Source organism: Dipodomys spectabilis, unplaced genomic scaffold (genome assembly GCF_019054845.1).
Source record: "Dipodomys spectabilis isolate Male_0828 unplaced genomic scaffold, ASM1905484v1 ptg000034l, whole genome shotgun sequence".
NCBI classification, from domain to species: domain Eukaryota; kingdom Metazoa; phylum Chordata; class Mammalia; order Rodentia; family Heteromyidae; genus Dipodomys; species Dipodomys spectabilis.
Window position 1 is genome coordinate 2122754 of NW_024870711.1, and position 13151 is coordinate 2135904.

At 46.8% G+C, this 13151-nt stretch overlaps 1 protein-coding gene across 2 annotated transcripts in view; it reads right to left on the reverse strand.

Annotated features, from left to right (window-relative positions):
* Hipk2 (homeodomain interacting protein kinase 2) overlaps window positions 1-11566 on the reverse strand; it is a 185078-nt gene extending 173512 nt beyond the window's left edge. For both annotated transcript variants that reach the window (XM_042677272.1, XM_042677271.1), the window contains exon 1: window positions 11409-11566. In XM_042677272.1, coding sequence (XP_042533206.1) covers window positions 11409-11427 — 19 coding nt within the window. In that variant the 5' untranslated portion in view covers window positions 11428-11566. The remainder of the gene's footprint in view (window positions 1-11408) is intronic.
* Window positions 11567-13151: the final 1585 nt, after the last annotated feature.

Here is a 13151-nt window from a genome sequence, read left to right on the forward strand (position 1 = left end):
AACTTACCACAAGGGTGTCAAGAATCTGTACAGATGAAGCCTCAGAACAGATCTGGAAATAGCAGATGCTTAGTCAGTCTACACTGACAGGATCATCTTTTCATAATACTTTTCCCCTGGAGGTCTTAGAAAGATCATTCTTAAGATATGTCATCTGTTTCGCTGAACACAGGGGTACTTATACAGCATGTCTCCCCTCAGACCACACCCCTCCCACATGCTTGCCACATGCTTTGTCTTCATAGCCTCATCTGGCCTGAGTAGAGCATCAGGACATTTGTGTTTGGGATAGTAACAGTCTAGCACTGGTAGTCTCCAGTTTAGTCATCTTAAGGAGGACCAGATCCATTTTGTTGAACGACTGCCCTAGAATGCTGTGTGGACCACTTTAATTCATTTGTAAGAAGTAGGGCAGCTGGCCTGTCAAGACAAGAGCAGGCTCTGGCGTCAGGTGGACTCAGGTTCAAGCTCTGACTCTACCAATTATTGGTTAGGATACGTTATTTAATATCACTAAGCCTCAATTTCCTCTTCTGTAAACGGAGAACATCACAGAGTTCTTAAGTGCTAGCTAATAATAATATGTTACCATGAAAATGATATCTGCTCATTCTGTTCCGGGGCCCCAGGGCCAAACTGCCAGGTCCACAGACTGGCTGGCTCTAGAAAATGAAGAGAAAATAGCTGAATGCTTGCTGACCTGCCCAAGGAGGTAGGAAGGCAGACAAGAGACACAGGTGAGGCTGAATCTGCATATCCCTGAACTTCTCCAAAAGTCACAGCCACAATGGCAGCAGAAATGCAAGTGATGTCAACACCAGAGTTCTTGTTCTCATGTATCCAAGGAAAGCTTTCATCAAAACAGTTATGGTTAGCTAGGTGTGATAGGGTGTGCTATACAGGAGGCTAAGACCAGGAGGCTCAAGGTTCCAAGTCAGCCTGGTTCCATCTCGACCTTCTCTTAAGATCCCATCTCAACAGAAAAAGCTGGGTGAGGTATTGTATGCCTGTTACCATAGCTGTGTAGGAAGTATAACCTAAGAAGATCAAGGACTGGGCTGGCCCAGGAAGAAAGTCAGATCCTATCCCCAAGATATCCAGAACAAAAAGGACTAGAAGGATGGCTTAAGCAGTAGAGCAATGGCTTAACAAATATGAAGCCCTGAGTTCATTCCTCAGTACCACCAAAATCAAAACCCTATGGTCTGATTTTAAATATATACTGAGTTTTCATATTGAATATATTTTTTCAAAACAATGACTTTCAAGTAAAAATTCAAATACCAGGGTTCTACCACAGCTCACACAAGTTAGAAATTCTGGGGACGAAGCCACACATGTTAACAAACCCTCCAGGTGACTGGTCACCAGGTTAGAGAACTTCTCCAAAACAGTCCCCTACGCAAACCCACCCCAGAGTTCCATGTGGATATCCATTCAGACTCTTATGCCTGCCACAATAACAAGGCTTATACACAGCCCTAGCTACTCAATGCCAAGAGAATTAGGGGGCAATTGTGGGCAAATAAGAAGCAGACAAAGCATTGAGAAAAATGCCATCAAGGACAGACAAGACAAGAGGGAAGGCCGCAAATGCTGCTGGCCAAAACTCACAAGGCCAAGCAGCTGTCAGATTATGGGCTTTCTGAAAAGCTTCATCGGTGGGAGGAACATGCTGGCTTACTGAGCTATCGTGGCCTGCAATGGGAAATGGGTTTGTTTCACCACTTACCTTTATGAACCTAGGTATAAGAGGAGGAGAGAAGGGGAAAATGGCAAACAGAACCTGAGGTGAGGCAATCACCAGCCATCACTTGTACAACAGGAAACATTTCAACTTTGTTGCCCAAGTATTTGAAGCAAGGTTTCCCCTTACTAGCACTGCCTATAGGGAAGGCACCAGGGCCTTGGCCATACCTGGCCTGAGGGATGGTAGGTCGGTCATGGGGTGTCTGTTCTTGTGTACTAAGCATCCATTTACTCTTACCTCCATCCCTAGGGCTTCAGAAAAGGATGCCAAAATGCCTCATGCCTGCTTCTAGGCCCCTACCCAAGGCCTGTGGGGGCACCTGCCTGTCAGGCATCCAGGACGTACTCCCTTTCCAAAAGGAGTTGGGTGGTTGCAGTTTGGACATGCAAACCATGAGGAGAGAGAGGATGGAGTGATTGGTAGGCTGGGGACTTGTGCTGTCCTCTTGTCCAAGGACCCACAAATGTCAAGGCAAGCTTGGCCCCTAGTTTGTGCTTATTCCTGGGAAAGCCTGGGCTCAGACATTGTCCAATGCTATTCAATAGCACTGAAATGCTTCCAGGGCAGGCCAGGGCCAGCATGGGATGAAGCAGCACTCCCAGGATCCTACATGGGGTCAGAATGGCAGGCCAAAGCTAAAAGGCAGGGGTGGACCTTTGAGTGTGGTCAGGTCAAAAGAAAAGAATAACTCGAAACTGGACCTCAAAAAAACCAAACCCTGTATTTTTTAAGAAACACTGCTTAATGACTTAAAAGTGCCTTGAGACCCTGTGAAATTCATCACATTATACTTGTTCCTTTCCTATGCAGTTGTTGTTAGTAACTTGTTCAGAGACACAAGAGGAACAACTACCCAACAGACTAAACAATGGAGTGAGGACACTTGTGGCCTTGCTTTTAGGAAAGAGAAATAACATCTTCCAGGATGGGCTATGTGTGGCACTGCAGAGCATGGTACCAGAGGACAGAAGTCGATAGCTTCCCCTTAAGTCTGGGGACAACAGGAAATGGCTCTAATGGCATCCTAGGAGCTACAACACTGGAGTGTATCTGCTAGGGTAGCCCAGCCCAACTCTACTCAGTTCTGGAGCTACCTTGCACACTGCCAGAAGCAGGGGACAGAAGAATCCCAGATCCTCTCTTCACCTAGACTTCCTCTGCAACATCTGCCTCTTCTTCATTGCTCTTTACCTCAGTGTCCTCTTCTCTTAAAGGCTGAGCACTAATAATGCATAATGACCACATCAGGTTATGCTATGATCAAAGAAAATGCTATGCAATATGAGGAGCCTACAGAGAATAGATGCTTAGAAGAACAGAATAAATTCCATTTGTTGCCAAAACCATGTCTTCCCTGATCCTAGACCCCTGCCATGAGGTTCCGGAAGAAAGCAAAAAGGAAGAAATATTTATGAACCCTCTGTGCCAGGCATGCTGGGAAGGGCTCTCTGTGGTCCTCTCCCACAGCTCAACAGCGGGTCCCATCCCCGCTCTGGGATGCTGACACCTCCCACTATACTACAAGCCTCCCAGTAGGGCTTGCCCCAGCTGCCTCTTTCCTTTATTATGTCCAGGCCAGTAAGAATTACCTTGTTCAAGTATCATTTTGATTATATTGGTCCCCTTCTCCACACCATAAAATGTCTCTTGAATTAGAACCCCTTTTAAACCTTTCAACAACTGATCCCAAACACTTACCATTCTCATCTGCTGGTCTATTTTGTGCTTACCACGCTGCCAAGCAAAAATTACTTTGTAAATGAATTCCATTATACACTCTGCTTATTCACCTTGTTAAGCCAGCATAAGAGCTTTGACTGTTTCTGCTGTCTCTTTATACAGGAATGCTTCATTTATCCGACTTCCTTGGAAATAAGCTGATCTACAAAACTGATCTACATAAATTAACTCCCCCTTCTACCAGAAACTTAACCCTTTACGGGGTCTTAAATTCTTTTTGGAGCACATAATGACATAATGACATAATCAAATGAAAGTGTTTCTTTATTTTAACCATTTTCATTTCTGAAATACAGTATACTTCCTAGTCTCAGCAAGCAGAACATAATGAATATCAATTAATTCTTTCCTGATGTGCAGGTCATACTTAATGACTAACAGCAATCACACTGAGCCATCAATGAAGACGTAAACGGTCCCGGAGCTGCCTTCTCCCATGCCCTTTCACTCTCTTACTCCCTCCTTGGCACAAAGTTTGAAATCTGCTTTCCACCCGAAGTCCTTGATCTTATATTGGCATGAGTTGTGATGAAGGATATAGTTCTCTAGAATTTGGTAGTGTGTAAGTTGCGGCCTTTCTGTACAATTTCAAGAATTTACATTCTAGTTTTTCTCAGAACTCCATAATCCTCTATTGAAGAAACAAGTGGAAAATACCCACCTCACACACACTTTCATAACCAGCAACAAGCCAGTGTTTTCTAAATCTCCTTAGCATGTGACTTTTAAGAGGCCTGCAGGCACAAGTACTCTTAAAATGTACTTCTTGGATGCTGGGAAGCTAGAAGTTCCACACAGAACTGGCATGAAGCTTGATGGATCACTTTTATTATGATAAACCCTAGGAAAAGTCACTTTATATTTGAATAACAATTCATAAGTTGAATCAATAAGGAAATATTGGTGTGGGAGAAAATGATAAATATCCACAAGCAAACCTTTTTCATCAAGTTGCAACCTGTAAGTATGTGGACTGAGCATGCTTTTCCACCAACATTGTAGACAGCTCCCTAGCAGTCTTTTACTACCCATGGACAGTTACCTAGGGGTCACAGAGGGAGAACGCCCTTGCTCATTCATATATTAGACTGCATTCTTTTTGTGACAAAGTTTTTATATATGGCTACAGTATTGGCGCATGCAGAAGAACCAATCAATCTTAATTCTGCTTAAACATGATGGCATTCAATTAATGAAAACCCACCAGGGCAAAAGTAGTCAGGCAACAGAACGTCATCAAAATCACCTCAAACTTGTTCAATGCTGCGTTCAGAAATAAATGACTATAAAACTACAAAACTGTTCAGCAGTTTTAAAGGTTTACTGTTTTTGCTGGTGGTGGGGGACCATTTTCCTAGCTTGCTTTTTAACAGCAAAATCATCATGAAATATACCAGTAGCAATGAGGCTGTCCTTTACATCTTTTGCCTTTTTCATTGGCTTTAGACCAAAGAGAAGAAGTGATTCCCCCCCCCCCCCCCGCACCCCCCCTCCCACACACCGCAAGCCTGTCATTCTCCCAAACACATAGCTCACTGACTTAGAAGACCCAGTTAAACAAGTATAGCTTTTGCTGACTCAGAATCTCTGAAGAATCTGACAAAGTATCCTTTCTAAACCTGGATGAACTAATACTACATTGAATTATCAAGAGTCTTCATTCAGGTGCAGGTCAAATCTCTTCTACTTGACATCCTCTGCTGTTTGGCAGCTCTGCAGGAGGTGATTAAGAAAGACTCTTAAGAGTTAGAAGTACAGGGTAGTATTATCCTTAGTAAGAATGAGGACAAGTATAAGAGAAATGAAGGCTTGGGCCCAGGTGAGTGCAAACTAAATATGAGTCACCAATGCAGGATTGTCATAAAGGAAGTTATTATTATGACACATTGAAAAGGAAAGCCAATCCAATAACTATTTATGAAGCACCTACTAGGTATACTGCCAGAATAGGGGATACAAAGATGAATAAGACACTGTTCTTGCCCTCTGGGGATTCCCAAGGATTTAGAAACCCTGAAGTTGCTCTTCTTGTATCCACCATACTAATGAGAACATTATTAAAGAACTTTATTCAAATCTGATCATCATCAATTTATTTTTAAATTACGAGAAATTAGAGTTCACAAGAGAGAAAGAAGATACTTTTTTAGAGATCCAGTAATTATTTCCAAGTGTACAAAAGGTTTTAGAGAAAAAGAGTAAAAGAAAACAAGTAAATGGGAGCAAGTGAGATTTCTGCTAGACCCAGGAACTTCTTGACAATCACATTAGTTTTTATTTTTTTTTAATTTTTTTTTATTTTATTTATTTATTTATTTTGGTCGGTAGTGGGGCTTGAACTCTGGGCCTGGGCGCTGTCCCTCAGCTCTTCAGCTCAAGGCGAGCGCTCTACCACTTGAGCTACAGCGCCACTTCCGACAATCACATTAGTGGATTATAGGAACCAGTCACTGAGTGAGTTCCTGGTGCCCTTTCCTGGAAAAAAGAATTTAAGCGAACTGAAGATTTCAGTCTGGCAACTTAACCTTCCTGCAGGTAGAGTGAGTGAGTGTGTGTGTACAGGCAGGTGACACTGTCTCTCTGGATGTCTTCTCCAGATCTGGGATTCTATCTTCTCAGGGGTAAGTGTAGAAGCAGACTTTCCTCCATCCACAACTTCCAGAATGATCTGCTTCTGGGAAGTAGCACCAAATACTTCTATATAAAACTCCACCTATGTCCTACCAGTAAGTACCACCACAACTAGCTGGAAGGCAAGAGGTCAGATGGGCAGCAAGATCAGGAATCAGCTCTCCAACAGCCACACAAGGACATAAGAACCCATTTGCAACAGAGCCTGTAACTATAAATGCAAAAACCACCTGACGGCTTGTGCAAAAGAAAAATGTATTTGCATTGACAAAGATACAAAATTTAAGTAAGGAAAGATGAAGACAGAAACTTGCAAATGAGAGGTGGTAATGTCTAAGAAATTTCTAAGGAAATCTGTAATGGGTATTTTTGACACTCAGAAGTAACTTAAAAAAAAAAAGTTCAAATGAAGAAAGTATTTCAAGAGAAATGAGGACTTCCTTAATACCTGAGGAAAACATAAGCATGTAGGAACTGCTGCATCTGGGGTCAGAACCATCCTCCAAGAGACCAAGTTTAAATGTCTTAACTTTCACTTCCCATACCACTCCTCAGACACAGAAACAGTCTTTTATCATTTCTCCAAACTAGAACTTGCCATGGGGCCTAGCACAGGGACGATTCTATATAAACAGTCCCTTACTGAATTGCACTAAGATGTGCCTCAGCCCACAGAGTAGGGGGAATAGGGAATCTGAATAGCACACAGCACAAAGCATTGTCTAAATTATAATTACCACCATCAACCACAGGCAAAGAAGTTCTTCTTTTAGAGGAAAAATAAAGATCTTCCAGGTTCTTAATTTTCTGGCTTTTGCTTTCTTCAACAGGGATCTTGCTGTATGCCTGGAACTATGTCAAGTGCAGGCCTTTCAAGTTCACATGCTCTATCAGTGGTTATTCAACGTCTGCTGCGATTTTTCTCAATCTTGTGCTTAATACCAACCCCAAGAGCCTTAACTATCATCACAAGATGCCCAGAAAACACAGATAAATTATGTATTTGGACAACAATAAAAACGCTCACATAGCCTACCATCTTGATCCATGCAAACCTCAAAGGTAGATCCCTCAAATTGGTGGTCTACTGGAGGAAGGAAGAGAAAAACAAAGGACCATACAACAGAATGTAAAGGGCATGAACAGCTGGAACTTGCATAAAGTTGCCAATTTTCCTTGGTAGTTTATAGCTCTCTTCTATCTCCTGCATGGTGAGGCAGGCCCTCACCATGTCTGGAGGCTGGATAGGAGTCTCCCAGCTAAGGAGGCCCTGTGGAACAAGGTGGAGGGGGAGAAAGAGAGGGGTCCTTCCCTCCCAGCCTACAGTCTTATTTAGGAATGGATCCCAGCTAAAAGCAAAGGTTTGCCTTTCATACTAGGGATACTTTCCCCAGGTGCACAGCTGCAAGCCCTGAAACTCTGTTTCAGTATCTGTTTGTACATTTTTCAAGTAGCACAAAAAAGTGCTACTACAGAAGAGAAATTTTCTACCTGAGATCTACAGATGCTAGATGGGAATAAAGACTCTAGAAAGGTCACAGAAGGGTAAAAAGGAAAAAAAAAAAAAAGCTGCTTTCTTCTGTGGCTATAGGGGGTTTATTGTTGAGGGTGCCTAAACTAGAGAAAAAATAGCAAGAGATTAATCATTGAAATGTTGCTATTATTGGTTTTCTAAACTATTTGTAGGTTATGCTTTCCCTGGGGTTGTCCTGCCTGTAAGCAGTTCAGAAGACAGAGGATTTAACACATACTGAAAAAAGGTCTACTACAGCCAGGGACATTACTAAATATACTAGTTTCTAATAGTATCCGTGCACAATCCATAAAGCTACAAAAAAGATCTGAGAAGTTAAGTAATATACCCAAAGCCATACAGCTAGATTCAGACTCCATTTTCTTTGATTCTGGGGTCATATCATTTTACCCAGAATCAAGGATTAAATTAATGAATTCTGACTCACTGTTCTAATGTGATGAGCAGGAAAATAATCATTTCTACTTACTCATTTAAAAACATAAAATATAAACACGAGAAGATATTTTAAAAACATGTGTCATCTTCTCTTCCAAGAGAAGATGATTCAGAATCTTATTTCTTGGTAGGCATCTTAGTAGAGAGGTGTCTTCAGGTCCATCTGATGATGACTTCAGTAGGACAGTTTTTGAAAGACTGAAGTGTTCCTTGATATAAGCCAACACTGATCAACATGGCACATCTCAGGTATAGTAAGACACAATTAATTTGGAAGGTTCTTATAATTCAGAACCATGGCTATATAAGACCTCTGTGGCCAGCCTTTGCACTACATATTGAAAAGGCACTGCTAAGCAAGTTGATGGAGTAAATACACTCATGAGGCAAATATTTAATCTTCTAAAGAAAATAAACCTTTTTCAAAAGAAGTATAACTTTATCAGTATCCAGCCACTAAAAACAAATGCACTATTTATAAACCTACCTTTAAAGCAAGCTCTGAAAGACTGATCATACACTTTGTTGTCCATTAATTCACATTATCAAATATGCCTTGTTTCAAAAACAGTGTTCCTATCTAAATCTCTGGCCATTCAGAATGCTCACCTAATGCATTCCAGCCTTCACCCCGTACTCCAACCTGACACAGTTACACTCCATTTGAGCAATTCCAGCCGAAAGGCCCGGAATGCATCATTTAGACTTCTCCTGAGATGAAGCATACTCAATTTTTAGAAGCATAAAACCCATTAGAAATCCCTCTTCTTGGAGAATTCCACAAGAAAATCCCTATGCATTTAACACACACAGCTCCTGAATTCTGACTGGGATAAAGTACAAAGCAGGTTCACTGAATCCAGAGGATGTCACCAAGGAGGTAAAAAGGAGGTCACTGGAGTCTTGGAAGCTGTCACCATGGGGAGTGGGGAGTGAATGTAGATCCTCGCAGTATAATCCTTGCCTATGGAGGTCACCTGGGTGCTTGACAGCATGCCTGACTCTCTCTCATGAAGGCCAAGCCTGAGCTTTTGGCTGAGTGCTGCTGGGCTGGTGGAGAAGGGGTGTGGAGGAGGATTAGGAAAAGAAGATGCACAGAAAGGCTCCCATAGAATAAAAGGCTGCAGAGTACAAGAATAACAATAGAGTTCATAGACAAGATTGAGGACAGCCCAGAGTTGGAAGGGGTAACCAGGAAGGTGAGCTGGGATAGGGCAAATAGAATCTGTGAGCAGAGACCTTTGATATCCATGATTATTCTTAAGCCCCAATACCTTACACACCTAGACCTCTTAATCTGGTATAACACACTAACAAAAACAAAACAATGTAATAAGTCTAGGAGTGCCAAGCCTTAGCCACAAAGGGACGGCCTACATTCCATCTGCATTTAGCATAAAGCAAACAGGAGAACACTGCAGGTCCAAAGATGGCTTTGTACAAAGTTATCAAAATATACCCCAACCCAGGTATTCAGCTCCTTTAACAGAGAAAGCCGACTTACTATAGTTGTGAATTCTATACCAAGTTCCTTCTCTAATGCTCACTGAGTGTCCAGCAGAGGGAGTCTCAAGGAGGTACTTAATAAAGAGAAAACTGTTTCATTTTAACACTCTAGACAGTGGGCGCTTTGACTGCAGCCCCCTCCCCTAGATACAGATAACAATGAATGCCCGACAGGGAGCGTGTCCACATATCCACCAACATGCTCTATTCAGCGTGGTGGGGAGATCTGAAATTTTGTTTTGTTTGGTGGAACTGTTAATGGTCCTTGTGTTCTTCAGACTCAAAGAGGAAAGCCCCTGGAATAACATCTCTCTGTTGCCTTCTAAACAGCTCCTTTGTTTCTAAGAGAGTCTGAAAAAAAAATATTTACAGTCGATAGGTTATTTACAGCCTCGTTATCCAAGGCCTGACCGGTAACTTTATTCCATCCAGAAACCTAATTCATTTGGAGCACTGGAACTAATAACAGATTTTCTTTTCAGATAAGTTTTTTCTTTTTCTTTTCTTTTTTTTTAAATCAGCCTTCCTAACAGAGATAAAACTATTAATGCAATCTCCCTCACTGGCCACAACTGTTCTCCAGGTTTATAAGATTACAGCCTGCTCTTGCCCTCCTATGGGATCCGTGAAAACCCTTTTCCCCTCTCATTTGCGATTTCTTCCACAGAATATCTGAATAAAACCGAAAGAAAGCCAGATTGGAGCCACGCTAAAAGTATGTAAAGGCTGCTATTTCAATGATTTCATGCGGGAAACATTTTCACGATCAGATGACTGAAAATAAATCGGACACACTTTAGTTGAAAAACCTTTCGTACTACAAACAGCACACAAAACCACATCCAAGAGTAAAAACTTAAGTTGATTCGGGTTGGATTTCTGGCTGGAGGCTGACGGAACTGACTGAAGAGAAACGAGGAGAGTGTGTGCTTCTGCCTTACCTTCTTTTTTCTTTCTTCCTGAAGACAGCACCGTAAAAAAAAAATAAAAGAAAAAAGGAGAGAGAGAGAAAAAAAAAATACACCCCTCGCCAGGTGAAGGTGCACACACATACGGTCTTATCCAAGCCCGATCCAGAAAAAAACGTCTCCACACCCGGCCCCCGCCTGAAAGCCCAAACTACAGCCTCCCTCTCCACCCGCAAATGCGGGGAGATTTTAGCCTATTTCATTGTTCTGCCTGGGTCTGAAATGGACTTTTCATCTCCACCACCCCCCTCGCCGCCTGGCCCCACACAATCCGCTTCCACAGACCCCCCACCCCTCCCCAAATCCGAGGCTGGCGAGGAATAAAGGCGTGCGTGCGGGGTGGGAGTGGAGAGGAACGGGAAGGGGACCGGAGAGGGCCGAGAAGTAGAAGGAGACAATCCTAAGGTGCGGGGGGGGGGGGGGGGCTGAACCGCATCACCTTCATTGATCACAAATAAATAAAGAGCACGGCCGCCGATCCGTCTTTTCCCAGCCCCCCCCCCCCCGCGCCCCGGTTTCTTCCGCCCCGGTTTCTTTTCTCTGGGCAGAACGGGCACACACCCCCCTCGGCACCCCCACCTTTCTCCGCCCGGCTGACTGCGGGATCCGGTCCCGTCCCGGGCGCGGGGCGGGGGCGCGGGGCGAGGGCGCGGGGAGGGGCGGGGCGGGGGCGCGGGGCAGGGGCGCGGGGAGGGTCCGGAGCCCGCGCGGCCGGGGAGGGAGGGGGCCGCGGGCGAGGGGCGAGGGGCGCGGGCAGAACAAAGCTGCGGGGGCCGCGGCGGGCCGGTGGGCCGGCGGCCGGCGGGCGGGCGAGCGGGGTCGCGGGGCCCGCGCCCCTTACCTTCGTAGACGGGGGCCATCGGAGCCGGGGTGTCCGCGATTCATGGCCACGGAGCCGGGAGAGCGGCGCGCGAGCTCGGCCCCCTCAGCCTCAGTCGGAATCTGCCATCTTGAGCCTGTGTCTCCGCTCCCGGCGCCGCCGCGGCCGCCAGCGCCCGCATCACCGCCTCACTTGGCCGGCGCCGGGGGAGGGGGCCGGGCGCGCCGCTGCCGCCGCCGCCGCCGTGGCCCGGGCCCTGCGCGGGGGGCTCGGCCGGGCGGGCGGGCGGACGGACGGGCGGACGGGCGGGCGGGCGGACAGAGCGCCGAGGCCGAGGGCCGGGCGGCCGCGGCCCCGAGCGGGTCCGCGAGGGCGGGAGCCGGGGCGGGCAGCGGCGGCCAGGGCCCGGCCGGAGCTCAGCTCAGCATGGCTGTGTGTGGGGGGCTCCGGCAAAAGTTGCACGGGCGGCGGGGGAGGGGCGGCGGGGGAGGCGGGGCGGCGCGGGCGGAGGCGGGGCGGCGCGGCCCGGCGCGAGCGAGCGAGCGAGCCGGGAAGAGCCACAGGGAGTCCGCGCGCAATCGAGCGCCGATGGCACGGATGCGAGGCGGGGAAGGCCGAGCGGAGGGCAGAGCCGGGCGCCGGGTGGCGGGGGAGGCACCGCGCGGGGAGCGCGGGCAGGGCGAGGGCGGGGAGAGGGCAGCCAGAGGGAGCCGAGCCGCCGTCCAGGCCGGGCCCGACGAGCCCTGGCTCCGCTCCGCCCCGCAGCACCGGGAGCCGGTCCGCCGAGGGGGCCGTTAGAACTTTGGGTGTGTGTGCGAGTGTGCATGCATGTGTGTGCGTGCGGGTGTGCGCGCGTGTGTGCATGTGTGTGTGCGCGCGTGCCGGGGCGAGGGGGCCCAGGGGCCAGCTGGAGACACCCGCTGGCGGTGCCTGGTCCGCTTTGCGGGCTTGCAGCTCCGAGAGGCGAGAGGGATGAATGGAGGGAGTGGGCGCGCCGCCCTCCCGAGAAAAGCGGGCGGAGGGGCGTCGGGGATCCGGGCCAGGTTTATGTGAAGTCACCGGGGTGGGGGGGACGCCCTGGTGGTCGCTGGTCCCGCCCCCACACACCCGGTCCCCGCTCTGGACTGCCTCGGGCCACCCCGCACCTACGCTGCGTGGAGGAGCTCCCATCACCTGGGTGCGAGGCTCCCGATCTTCTCGTTCCCAGGTCTCAGATCGGAGCTTGAGCTAAACGTTCTCCAAGCTCTTCCCCTCCCCGTGTGCTTCTCCAGCTCCCACCTGAATGCGTGCAGGGGGTGCCCTGGCGTCTTTGCCTCCCACTTAAGACTGGTTGAGTCTTAAGCGGTGTGTTTTCAACTATGGTTGTGACACAGACTGAGCACAAAATGAGTTCAGTGGATAGCAGCTTGCTCTTCTATTTTTATTGTTTAGAGAATCTGAATCCAATCGAAAAGAGCGCGTTGCTCTTAGTAAAGACAACTATTGTTTCGTAGACCTTTTGTTTCACTTTCATATATTGGACAAGTGTACTGGAGACCAAAAAAGTTTAAAAGCTAGCTGTGGAGGATGTAAAATAACCATCGCTAGCACTATAACTTTCTTAAATTCATTTTCTCACTTCTTGCCCCTTCCAACAGAGAGAGAGAGAGACAGGAAGTTCTTAATCACAATTATGAAGAAATAGCATTAGTGGTTCAGCATTCATAATTCTCCGTTCATCTCGGGATGATTTTTAACTCTGATCTTCTGATCTTCTTTGCTGGG